The sequence below is a fragment of the Scyliorhinus torazame genome, chromosome 3 (genome assembly GCF_047496885.1).
Source record: "Scyliorhinus torazame isolate Kashiwa2021f chromosome 3, sScyTor2.1, whole genome shotgun sequence".
Taxonomy (NCBI): Eukaryota; Metazoa; Chordata; class Chondrichthyes; order Carcharhiniformes; family Scyliorhinidae; genus Scyliorhinus; species Scyliorhinus torazame.
This window is the reverse complement of record NC_092709.1, coordinates 28,437,834-28,451,478: the sequence shown is the minus strand read 5'-3', so window position 1 is coordinate 28,451,478 and position 13,645 is coordinate 28,437,834. Positions and strand designations below refer to the sequence as shown.

General features: G+C 46.7%; 1 protein-coding gene across 4 annotated transcripts in view; it reads right to left on the bottom strand.

The window, feature by feature from the left end:
• adamtsl7 (ADAMTS-like 7) overlaps window positions 1-13,645 on the bottom strand; it is a 621,654-nt gene that overhangs the window by 463,351 nt on the left and 144,658 nt on the right. For all 4 annotated transcript variants that reach the window (XM_072495481.1, XM_072495482.1, XM_072495480.1 and 1 more), the window contains one exon: window positions 9,267-9,403. In XM_072495481.1, coding sequence (XP_072351582.1) covers window positions 9,267-9,403 — 137 coding nt within the window. The remainder of the gene's footprint in view (window positions 1-9,266; window positions 9,404-13,645) is intronic.

Genomic DNA, 13,645 nt, shown 5'->3' with positions numbered 1-13,645 from the left:
CCGGATCGTGCCCATGATGTGAAAAAAAACTTTTCCACACAGCGAGTGTTTCGGGTCAGGAATGCACTGCCCGGATATGTGGTGGAGATAGGTTCAGTCGAGGAATTCTAGAGGGCATTAGGTGAATAGAAACAATGTGCAGAGGCATGGAGATTAGGCATCAGAATGGTACAAGGTTATAATAATTATTTGGAAAGCCGGTGCAGCCACAATGGGCCGAATGGCTTCCTTCTGCGGCGTAACAATTCTGTGAAATGTGTCACTCCGAACAGAGGCGCTTCATCTGAAAGTAGTGACGGCATTGAGGAAATCGGTGACGTACAATAAAAGTGCAATGCTCTCTCAAGCTGCTGGCTGCTTACCAGGCGACAATGGCTGTAGAGTTAGTTTTAGCGAAGAATTTGTCACCTTCTAAAGTGTTCCAATGAAGCACAATGAAAGCTCGGGGAGCCTCGTCTTTCGAGCGGGCACTTGACACCTTTCTGAACTCAACATTGAGTTCAATAATTTAGACCATAACTTCTGCTGCCAGTTTGTGTTTCTCTTTCTCTCTCATTTCTCTCTTGTTTGCTTCACTTTACATTGGGACCGCAGCCATTCACATCTCCTCCACACACATCTTTGGCATGGCCTTGCACCAAGGAGCCTCTTCATATTTAATCCCTCCTGCCCTCCCCCCGCACCCTATCACTGACCTTCCCTTTTATTCTTTTTACCATCTTCCCCCTTTTCACTTGGTCAAAACCTTTTCTATTTTTAACTTCTCCGAGTCCTGATGAAAGGTTGCAAACCTGAAACATAGAGGGCGATTCTCCGGCCCCGCTCGCTCAGGCGCACATTGCTTTATAACAGGGGACTCTCGCGGGAGTGCCATGACGCGATTTGCACCGGGGAGGACTCATTTTGAGATTCCCCCTTGTAGCCAGTTAAAATGGCTAACTCCCGATTTAAAATGGCGAACGGCAAAGGCTGATGGGAAAGTCAGCCAACAGGACACAAACGAGCAGCTGCAGGTTGAGTGTGTATTTACCTCTGGAAAGGCCAGACAAGATCGATACCGGCAACCATCAGCATAACAAAACACCAGCTATCTGCATATTAATGAGCAATCCCCGGGAACAATGAGCAACATTTAGACACATAAAGCCAAACCAGACTCCATGGCGCCAGCAGAATCCTACACAATGGGAGATGAACGACCACCTCAAGACCGCCCATCGATCAGGGAACCGCTCCAGCATTGGAGAAAATCGAACCAAGCGATTGGGACAAAGTCCAATCACTTGGGACCAGGTACAGCGTCCGCCCCGAAAGGTGGGAAGCCCCTAGGGACTATAAGAATCAAGCCCAAGTTCAAATCGCCCTCTGCTTCTCTTCTGGACCGGGTCACTCAGCAACGCGAACCAACCCTTGACAGTGACCGGTCCAGCCACCGCTGATATCCAGTGAGTCTTATTTCAACGCACGCTACGAGATAGGCGCTCCTAGCCACCTCGCCGGGTGTGAACCAGATTAGCATATTTAAATCCCCATTAACGTCTTCAGGTTCAGCTTTAAGTCAAATTTTCTGGGCCCCTTCAATCCTCTCACCCTCTGGCGCAGCCTGATGCCGGTGGGAATCATTACTGGTCTCCAAAAATGGAGACCAGACATGATGACCACATCGGCGGGCTCAAAAGCCATTGAAATCCCCGGGTGGTCAGGGATATGGCTGGAAACTGCCCTGTCAGCCCTCTGCCACCCTGCCAGGGTCTGGGGGTAGGGGACCTGAAGCGGTGCCTGAAGGGGAGGTGGGCAGCCTGAGGGGGACCCTGAAGGGGGAATGCATTTGGCCTTCCCACAGCGAGATGTCACTCACCTAGGGAGTAGGTGGGGGGTGGGGGTGGTTGATTACAGTGATGTGGGGGGGTGGTTTTCAGGCGATTGCGGGGAAGATGCTTTCTGTAGGGTTGTTTTAAGACCAGGACACCCTCTAAAAAGGGGCTCTGATCCCTGAGGAGCCAGACTTACCGGCGTGTTCAGGTCCTGCACACATAATTCACAGCGTAAATCACCCCAATCGGCAAACAAAATGTGTAAGTGTGAGGGTTGCGATCTGGATTGTGCCATTCCACCCGACGGGAATTGCTCTGCGTTTTCACACGGAGACCACACATTTTTGTGAGAATTGCACGCATTATCTCTATTTCTCCCATGACAGTTTCTCTCTCTTTCTGACCGGCTATTTCCAGCATTTCCTGTTTTTATTACAAACAATCTCTTTTTGCCTTGTCCCTCAATTCACATTTACAGCGCAGGACAACAGTATCATTGCACTTCACGGATCACCTGTGTGGTAGTACGCATTAGGGGTCATGTGGGACTGTGAAGCCGTGATGCTATTGGCTGACAGATCCCGGCTCCTGGTTGGCTGTTGACCCCTAGCTCCGCCCTGAAGGCGGAGTATGAGAACCCGGGCTTCTCCCCGCCGCTCCAGTCTGTTGCTGAACTGCGGGGAACAAGTCACGCTTAATAAAGCCTCATCGACTTCATCTCTATTCGTCTCTCTTGTAAGTCATTGTGCGCTACAACCTGTACCAAAACTATCAGCAGGTGAAGCAGTATTCAGCTACTGTGAGAATGTCTGTCATTGGGAAGGAGGTGGTCAGGACATGCAGTGCTGTCTGGAATCTGCGTTGGGTTTATTTTAGACTGAATTTGTAAAAGGAATTGGTGTGGGCCAGTTTGGAGACATGATGCTATCACATCATTTTCATTTCACTTTACATTTGGACCGCAGCCAAAGTATTCTTCATTTATTGTCACCCTTCCTTCCCACATCCGCACAGCAGGGGCTAAACTGCCAAAGTGGCTGGGTGACATGTTAACGTCTGGATTTTCAAACTTGGTACCAGCAGTAAGCTACATCACCCACCCATCATCATTGCAAAGTGGAACATCTCCAACATGCTGAGATTTGGGAAGCATGTGAGGCACATAGAACTGTTTTGCCTTCGCCACTTGGTGTCCTTCTCTTCTGCAAACTGTGCTGCAGTTAAGGCAATTGTGAAGAATGTTGGATAGCTGTCTTAGCAAACCAAAGGCGTCACGGAAAGTCAGAAAGAAATTGAAGTCTGGAAAGTCTTCAACATACATTTAGAAACAAAGAAAAAAGATCCGTCCTTATCTCTTGCGCCTCTACACTGCAGCTACATGTGTCAAGACCACAACCACCATCAATCTCCTCCCAGATTTTGTGAACTTGCTGCTCTCACCCATTCTCATGTACTGTACAATATATTCAATGTAGGTCGAAGGGAGTTGTAATCCAACTACTGTGCTCCAGTCGGACCATTCTTTAAATACTATGCCCAGCTCTGGTCATTGAGGGACAAGAGAAACATTCAGTGCACTGGAAGCAGTGCAAAGAAGATCGATGGTGTCGATTCCTTGAATCAAGGGTCCACGTTGTGAAGGATGACGATGTAATTACACCAGGAAGTCGAAAAGGTAAATCCAGGATACTACTTTAAATTTCAGAACTAGGACAAGAGGAGACATACAAATGAGTGAAAGGAAACTTTAGACATGTTATTGGGAACTTTTTCTTCATACAGAATGATTAATGTGTGGAACAGAGTTGCAGTTAAAATCTCTGAATTTACTTAGGACAGACTGGCAAGTTACACTGAGGAGGCAGGAGGATTTGCTAGACATATGAATTATGATGAACTAAATGGCTTCCTTTGTACATATTTATTGTGAGGTACTTTGCATCTACCTTGAGGTTCATTCACTGATGTAAACATTAGACATTCTTATCCAGATATCTACTAGATGGCATTATGCTACGTGCTGTAAAGTAATAAGTAACTGGAACATTTTAGCCAGATCGTTGAGATAGCATCATTTACTTCAGCATTATAAATCACACTGTTCAAAAGAAGGGAGCTTTTAATTTCTGTTTCGCCTAATCTTTTAAATAACTACTCTGTAAGTCAATGACTTGTTACATTTCTGCGACATACCATTGGCTTTATTTTTAATATACAGAAGGATAAAAGGATATATTCCCTGATTCCATAATCCCTACCAAATGCTATCCTTTAAAGAAACAAAATCCAAAGAATTGGGTCCACAATCTTGTAATCCTGTTTCCATCCCACGATCCCTTTAGATATGGCTTTCCAATTGGCAGCGAGGGATTAGGAAAGTTAGCACCTAATTATAACTGAAGCACCAATAAGGCCTTGTAAACTCTTCAGCGACTTCAAGATAGCTCAGCAATTCTTGGCGATACATGGGATTAATATTGGCGGAATAACAAAGACTTCCTGCGTGATACCGGCAAAGAAGACCTTTGCCCCATTGTGGTCAGGAGAGTAAAAAGGCACTCAATCTTAACATGTTAAAGCATGCTAAATATGACTCGATGTGACACTTGATGGGAAATTTTCAGCATCGGAATAGGCTGCACTTTACAGATCAAAAATAGATTCTTGATTTTTACAGCTGCTACTGAAATGTAAGACACAGTGGTCCCATCACAGTGGTGAAACATGATGTGGAGATGCCGGCGTTGGACTGGGGTGAGCACAGTAAGCAGTCTTACAACACCAGGTTAAAGTCCAACATGTTTGTTTCAAACACTAGCTTTTGGAGCACTGCTCCTTCCTCAGGTGAAACAGTAAGTCATTAGGTTCCGAGCATGTCTGTACCCGAATGAGCTGACACTGTATTATGATACAAGGAGAGCTCAGTTGAATATTTCTGGTGTTTAGTGTGAGCAATAAGGCATCAGGTGGGCAGAATGTTAGGTACCAACAGCCAGGAGAGGGCTGCTGCCTTTCTGTGAAGCCTGGCATTTTCTTGCGTACTGTGGTAGTCGGTATTAGGGGTATTACGGTACCCAGGTTGATGCTGTAAGACCATTGGTGTGGGAGGTACCTGAGACAGCAATATCATTGGTGAAGCCTGCCTGCTGGTTCCGCCCAGTAAGGCGGAGTATAAGAGCCTGTGTCTCCCTAGCAGCTGCATTCTGTACCTGCGCTGCTGGGGGAAACATCTAGTCCAATAAAGCCTTCAATTGTCATCCAATTTTGCTTCTGGAGTTATTGATCGAGCATCAGGTACCAAATGTAATGGGTCTTCAATATAAAACCAATGACAGCCAGAGGGCATGAACAAAGTAGAAAGGATGCCCCAAGAAGCAAGAGATTTCAACCTTAGGTTGAAATTTTAAAAGATTAAGGTGGGACGTCCTTTTGGAACACTAACCATATGCTCCAATTGCATTATCAGTGGTGCCCTCCCTTTTGGAGCATTGATGAGTTCACACGCAGGTTCTGACCACTGGATTACCTGCCACATTGTGGGGGCACATACACACACTTGTTGCTCTATTTATTAGACTGCATTTCTGAATACAGCAGATAGACAAAAATTATCATTAAACTACTGAGACACTGACTCATATTATCCACTTCAGACAGAAACAAATTCCGCTGTAAAAATAAAGAGACCATTTACATTGGAATAAAAACTAAACACGAGGCCCAGCTCCTTGGCGGTTTAGAAAAATAAAATGAACTTCCGGTTCAAGTCTGAAATATTCAAGCTGTGAAATAACTCCCCTTGTCAAATATAGTGTCATAAAAAGTGGATAGTGCCAAATATTGCACAGTGCCAAAAATAGCAATTATTTTACGGTGCCAAATATTATTCTGCCAAAACTGTGCCCATGCCAAAAAATGGCAGACCAATTACTGGACTGAACACAATACATTTTGAACTGTGCAAAATACTATTGAACAGGATACTGTGTCAAACTGCCCGACCCTTTCATCATAACCTTTCCAAATATTTATCCTGTTCAATCCAATGTCTCAGTCTCTGTTCAAAATATCCTCCATGTGAAAAATAGTCTCATAGTTTCCCCTTTGTTCTTTTTGCAATAATCCTGTAACTATGCCCAGCATGGGTATCTCGCCCCCTCCTAAATCCTACAGACAGGACTCCTAGGTGGGGAGCCCAAGATCCTAATCAGGTTTAAAGCAAAAATATAAAATCTTTCTTCGATTTTCCCTCAGGAATATAGGGTCCCTTGGAAATGGTAATCGATCCTTCTGGGATCAACTTGTATTGAGAGCGGTTTTGTCTGTTCTCTCTCTCCCCTCCCCCACCCCCCTCCCCCCAAACATCCTTCCTTTCTATCTTGTACTACATTCACTTTTATCCATCTCTATCTGGTTTGGACCCTAGCTACCCCAGTTTTGCCTATTTCAAATCAGTTTTGTATCCGGGCAATGTATGGCATGATAACTGCAACTTAATCACTGCTAAACAAATGGAAGTTTGTCGGAATTCTCAGGCAATTTGTTTTTCGATAAGTGTTCCATTCTTAGGACTACTGTCAAAACAGGAAAGGAAAACCAATGATTTGAGCAAATATGAACTAAATGGAACCGCGTTAGACTCTTCAAAGCTATACTCATCCAGATGACACAGAACCTGTGACTGGGAATGACTAACCTCTGGTACAAGGAAGTACAGTACCTGACCATGCAGTAAGCCTCGAGGACTGCAGTGCTATTTTCAGATTAAAATAAATGATAACATTTTTGTTTGTTTTGATTTATTCAGGGAAGACGCAACCAGCCTGAAAATGTTCACGGATTCTTTCTTCAATTTACGATAGATGACACTGTGAGGCACAAGAGTGTGGGCAATGGGGAAAGTATTCTCTGGAGGTTGCTTTCTGCTCATGAACGACAGGGGGGGGGGGTGGGGGTGGGGGGACAGCTTCCACGATCCACCACTCAGTGGGGAGAGGTGCACACAGGGAGCACCTTGTGGGAATATGATGCAAGCACGCAGTCCACAATTTCCTGAAACACATTTCCAGTGAGTGCCTCTCTCCGACGAGCTTGAGATCGCAGGATCAGTCCAAATGCACTAAACAACTGAAAAAGGAACCAGTATTGGAAGATTAATGCGGTGTGTTACACTGTCTGCTCAGCATTATGGTCAGCAACTAACCAGCTGTTTCCAACTGTAAATTCCAGATAATGAGAAAACATATAGCCGTCAAAGAAAACCACATCCGCTCGTTACATCTGGATCTACCTGCTTATTTAAGTGATTTAAAGAACTATGCCAGCATTACAGAAGCCAGACACTCACCTTGCAGGCAGCGAACACTAATTTGACATTTGGTCAGTTCCTTGTGCGGGTGAGTAGTAACGGTGAATGGCCTGTTGCCCTGAAGCACCATTTTTTTCACCCCACAGAAACCCAATTCTTACTGAGGTGTCTGAGATTAACACAGCAGATGGTGACAGTATTTCTGCAAATCTATTCACTTCCCTACTTTCAGACCTCAGAATTTTGTAATTCATTTTGCGCACATGTAACTAAATGTATTCAGGGACCAAAGTGCCATTGATCTTAGCCTCTAATTTCCACAGCAAAATAGATTTTCATTGCTTATCGAGACCTGGAGAGAGGATGTATATTGTACATGCAAACAAAACTGTTTTCTCAAAACATAAAGTCCACAGCATTAAAATCAAAAACTTACAGTACATTATACACATGTACATTACAAATGAACACTTAGTGCACTAAGATTAAAATTAATAATTTTATATGTATATATGATATGTTTCAAACCTTTTGCATTCATTTGCCAGTCATTCTAGTACTGACTGAACCGCCACAACTTAATTGAATGGCTGGGCAGCTATCAGATAGGGGTAAAAGTTTACTAAAATCACTGAAAGTAAATAGTTCCTCCATTCTGAGGTAGCACCTGGGCTTACTGGAGTCAATTAACAAGACTGCTTCCCTCGGCAACCAAACTGTGAATCCACCGTCAAATGTGATAAACTTCAGAACATTCAACAAATTCACTTGAGAAGAATTTTTTAAGCAGGTTTTTCGCAACAGTCTTCCATTGCCTAGACACCCATTACTCAGCGGTATTTCGTATCAGCTGACTCCTTCTACAGTGGGAGCTTTTGATACCCCGTACAATGAGAATATTGATTGCTTACATGTTTGTTCCCTCTCTGTCACTGTAGCTATGAGGGAATGCGATGGACATCCTGGGTGGTATTTTCCATTCTCTGTACAGAGTGCTGGCTGAGGTGGGAAAGCCAGCCTGGAGCTCGCAGGCTACACAGCTGTCTTTGCTCCTCAGGTAATCCAGCACTCTAGGCAGAAAGAATGGGGAGACATTGCCCACGCCCCATCATGTTGGCAAGGTGGGGCCGGGAAAAGCCGGCAGCTGAGAATCTGGAGATTGGGGAGGGGAACACACATATAGGCATTACTCCCCCTCACCCCAAGTGAGGACACCCTGCTATCAGGTTCCCAAGCCCTCTTACAGGCCCCCCCCCCAAGGAACCCCACCCATCACACCCCTAGCCTTCCAAAGGCTCCTACTTACCTGCCCTGCACCCCCCCCCCACCTTCAAACCCTCCCCCACCCTCTTTTCATGGACATGGCCCCCCCTGGGTCCTGTGCCTTGGCAGTGCTACCCAGCCACCCCTGCGCTACCACCCAGGCAGTGCTCCTGCCAGCTTGGCAGTGCCATCCAGACAACATGGTAGTGCCAGGGTGGCAGTGCCAAGTATCAGCTGGGCAGTGCCAAGGTACCCGAGTTTCAGAGGGAGGGCCAGCGAGGCACTCTGCACTATCCCTGGTCACCCAGGGGCCTCTGATTGTCTGGGAACCCCCCCCCCCCACCCCTACCTGGGTACCATTCCGCCGAGTCCACATTTGTCTGGACCAGTACTGAATGCCACCCGGCTGCCGGGTAAGCTTGCCTAAGTAGGTTTGCGCACTCCATTTGGCCGTTTGGGTCGGAATTCTGATTTTGATACCTCCTGGGACATGAGCAAATCCCGGAAAGCCAGCGGGGGGCCTCTCCCAGGATTCACTGGCAGCGTTGCACTCAGACGGTAGAACGTGCCCATTGTATTTAACTGTAATGAATTTAGGTTCCCGACCTTCCTTTCCAAGACTCGCAATATTTTACACCCACATTGCCGATGCTCCCTCAGCGAACGCGGGCGCAAAATCACGGCACCTGTTTACATTCACTACTCAGGGTTTCCACCAAACTCCGCTGGAGTTACAGTGGCAGCGTGACAACAGAAAATTCAAGATCTCTCTTCAAAGCACAAATTTGGTTGCCGAAAGACATCCAGCACTGTGCTTTGTCACCATGAAACACAAGAGGTTGTGACAATGTCCAACTCCAGCAGAGACTTTGCAGGCTTACCTTGCACTGTCCATTGACACAAATATTCAACGAGCCAGGTTCACAAGGTGTCCCATCTATGACTTGAGTGGCATGCTGCACGTAGAACTTGTACCCAATGGCTCTGCAGTTCAGCTCACATTTTTGGTTATCTGTTACTGAAGAGTGGGAAGAAAGAAAATATTGAGATGTGACATTTCATAGCAATTGGATTTGGATATTTTGTGTGGGCCAATTATTCGAAGCCATTGTTTATTCACAGCCTGTGGACGTACCAAGAACATCAAAATCAAAGCTCATAGGCGTTTACAAAAAGATCAATCAAGCACACTATACAAAATATAACATAGGAGAAAATGCATTTGTTAGAAGGGATACGATTTGCATTTAATCCAAAGTATATCCACATCAAACATAAAAATAACAAAGACATCTATTAATATTAAACAGGGATCAGATTCTATCTGCATTGGCTGCTTTGCTCAAACATGTGCATCCTTGAATATAAGGATAAATTTATGAATGTGCTTTCTTGATGAAGAGTCACCTGCTCTAATGCAGGTGGGAGCTCAATGACCTCTGACCCAAATTCCCTAACAGTGGGAAACATAGGGAGTGCAAATGCACAAAATCTATCCTTATATTATTAACGGAACTAAGACCTCACACTGTATATTTTTACATAATAGGTATTCCTAAAATTTTGAAACCTGGACAAAGACCCTTCTGAAATGGCTGAAGTCACATCTGAAACCCTGAACAAAAGGAGCTATTTGGCTAACACCTCGTTATCTCTGTAGAGACCCTGGACGAGATTCTCTCATTCGGCGGCAGAATGTCCACGCCGTCGGAAATGTCATCGCGGTTTCAAGACGGTGTGAACGGGCCGCTGGGAGTACCGATTCTGGCCCCTACAGGGTGCCAGCACGGCGCTCGAGCGGTTCACGCCACTCCAGCCTCATTTCCTGGTGCACACTGGGGGCGGCGCCAACCTGCTCATGCGCAATTGGGCCACGCCAACCCGTGAATGCGCGGGGGACTTTTTCAATGTGCCGGCCCCGGCGCAACATGGCGTGGGGGTTCAGGGGCCGGCCGCGTAATAAAATAGGGCCGGGGCTGGAGAGGCCGACCCGCCGATCGGTGGGCCCCGACCTTGGGCCAGACCCCATCGGAGGCCCCCCTGGTGAAGGAGCGCCTCTCCCCCCCAAACCCCAATCAGGCCGCCCCCCCGACCCTACATGCAGAGTTCCCGCTGGCTGCGAGCAGGTGTGAACGGCGCCGGCGGGACTCTGCCGGTTACGCGCGGCCGCTCGGCCCATCAAGGCCGGAGAATCGGCGGCCCGGCCGCGGACAGCCGCCCACGACCGGCGCCGCGCAAAATGCGCCGGCGCAAATGGCGCCGATTCTCCGCTCCTCGGAGAATCGCCTGCCAGCATCGGACCGACGCCGCGGGAAAAAATGGCGCGAACGGCGATTCTCCCATACGGCGCGGCATGGGAGAATCCCGGTCCCTAACGGTCCATCTTTTGGCTTCAGAGACCAAATTAAAAGAAAACTACACAAAGGCCATTTCAGAACCCAGGCTGATCGACTAGAGTCTATTAGTCTGCTAGGACAAAGCACCTTGCAACCTTCCTTTCTATTCTTAATGGCTGGGATATTTAACCATCTCAGGGACCCAAATGAAATATGCACTTCCTTTGTCAAAGGCGATGTAGAGAGATGGGAGTTATGTGACATGAATCTCTAGCTGGTGGAATCAGTAACATTGCCTTGTGGAGCTGCAAACCTCAATTTCCCGTTTTGCCATCTACAAGCGGCAGCACAGAAAAGGGGCTCTGTCCGGCTTTGAATACCTGGCCCCCATCCACACTGTTTCTACTGGGACTTCTTTACCATCGCCCATAAGACTGATTAATTTTGGTGTGCCCATCTCATTGTGGAAGTCAACTCTACTGGAAAAGTTAATTATACAGCATCAGTTTTCAACCTGCTGACCTCACTGACGGAATACTTCATTGGACTTTAATTCTGGACTCAGGACCCATGTTAAACAATAATTAATTTCTCTCTGGTCTTTGCCCTGTAAATCTTACTTTGAGTGCAGCACGGTGTCACGAAGTTGCCATTTCTGCCTCACAGCACCAGAGACCTGGGTTCAATGCCTGCCTTGTGTGATTGCCTGTGTGGAGTTTACACTTTCTCCTCCTGTTTGCGTGAGTTTCCTCTGGGAGCTCCGGTTCCCTCCCACAGTTCAAAGATGTGCAGGATAGATGGATTGGCCATGCTGGATTGCCCCTTAGTATCCAAAGATATGCAGGTTAGGTGGGGTTACGGGGTTACAAGGATAGAATGGTGAAGTGGGCCTCTGTAGGGTGCTCTTTTGGAGGGTCGGTGCAGACATGATGGGCCGAATGGTCTCCTTCTGCAATGTAGGGATTCTATGGATTATCTATCCCCCTTTTACTGAATGAATGCACAGGGGGCTATGTTGCAACCCTCCTCTTGCAGTTCAGTGTGTGCAAATGAACTAACCCTTTGAGCTCATCTCGAGTTAGTTGTGGGGTATTAATAGAAATTGGATTGCCCAGTCACCGAGGGGTTGGAAATATGGCCACTTATAATGGGGGCAGCAAATCAAGCCACCCTTCGGTTTATGGATGGGTTGTGAGAGGCGAAATCAGTGTTGTTCAAATTAACTCCCCCTCCTCCTGTCCGTAACAATTCCCAATTATAATTTTGTCTTTTTTTTCTCCCCAGGTACTGACCCAGAGCAAACACGATTATTCAGTAGATGCCTGCAGCTCACCGGTCTGAGGTAAAGGTAGCCCGTGGACTAACGTCAGTTTGCTCAGTCACACAGTAACCAAAGCAGCGGGGCTTTAAGGGAATTGTTGGAGGCTGTCACCATAAAAGTAACTGCACGATCTTACACTTTGCCCCTCCTGGCTTGACAATGGCCTAAAGGGCCAAGGGTTCTTGCTGCTGACCTCAAAGGTAGCCACCCAGAAGGGGAGGTTCCTTGGTTCCTTGGCTAGCAGCAGCCGTCATAATCGCAGGCAGGTTAGCAGTCAATATTCACTCACCGCAAACCAGAACATCTCCATAACACCTAAAAATCCTTTAACTTAACTTTTCAGATAAGAAAATAAACGTGCAACGTAACTAAGATCTGAAGTTAGGCTAATAGACACTTAAAAAAAACTTAATGTTCATGAAAATGTACACTTCTGCTTGAAATGAAAATCGCTTATTGTCACAAGTAGGCTTCAATGAAGTCACTGTGAAAAGCCCCTAGTCACCACATTCCGGCGCCTGTTCAGGGAGGCTGGTACGAGAATTGAACCATGCTGCTGACCTGCCTTGGTCTGCTTTAAAAGCCAGCTATTTAGCCCAGTGTGCTAAACAGTGTGCTTATGGTTGTGGAGAAATTTGAGAGCCCACCGATATAAAATTAGCTTCAATGAGGACGTTCAGCAGGAATAATGAAGTTAGGAGATTGTTCAGAACCCAGTCACACCTCATTCAACAATGTGCAGTTTATTTTCAGAGATTTTTACAACATGGACGTTCTCACCAAATCGAGAATCCAAGAGAGGTTGCACTTTATGCAGCGTCTACAGAGCCTTCGACGGAGGAGCGTACACTACCTGGCAGCAGCTTCTGCATCCTGATGTAACTCAATGCAAACTCCAACGATTGATGTCAGTCTCAGCAGAGTAATGCCAGCAAATGGTGGCAGTTTTGTTGACGTTAGCACAAAAAAATCTGGGCTATTAAAACTGGACTGATGTCCCCCTGTGCTTGCCCACCCTCCAGACTGCTTGCAAGTTTGTTCTTTGATGTAAAAACATGAAGGCCAAAACCTGCCTGAATTGTGGGTCAGCAGTCGGTGAAACTGTGCAGGCTGGGTCGGACTGAATCTTATGTACCCCCGATGGGCATATTTCCCATGGGAGGAGGCGTAAAGTAGGGTGGGTGCTCATCCTCCTACCTTCCCGCCCACTCCTGCCTAGGTAGTCGCTGGCTAGACCAGCATTTATTGCCCTACCCCAATTGTTTTCGAGAAGGTGGTGGTGAGCTGCCATCTTGAACCGCTGCTGTCCATGTGGTGTAGATACACCCACTGTGCTGTTAGGAAGGGAGGTCCAGGATTTTGATTCAGTGACAGTGAAGGAACGGCGATATATTTCCAGGACAGGATGGTGAGTAGTTTGGATGGGAACTTACAAGTCGTGATGTTCCTATATGTTGGTGTCCTTGTCCTTCTAGCTGGTGCCGGTTGAGGGTTTGGAAGGTGCTGTCTAAGGAGCCTTGGTGAGTTCATGCAGTGCATCTTGTAGATGGTACACACTGCTGCTACTGCTTGTTGGTGGAGGAGGGAGTGAATGTTTGTGGAT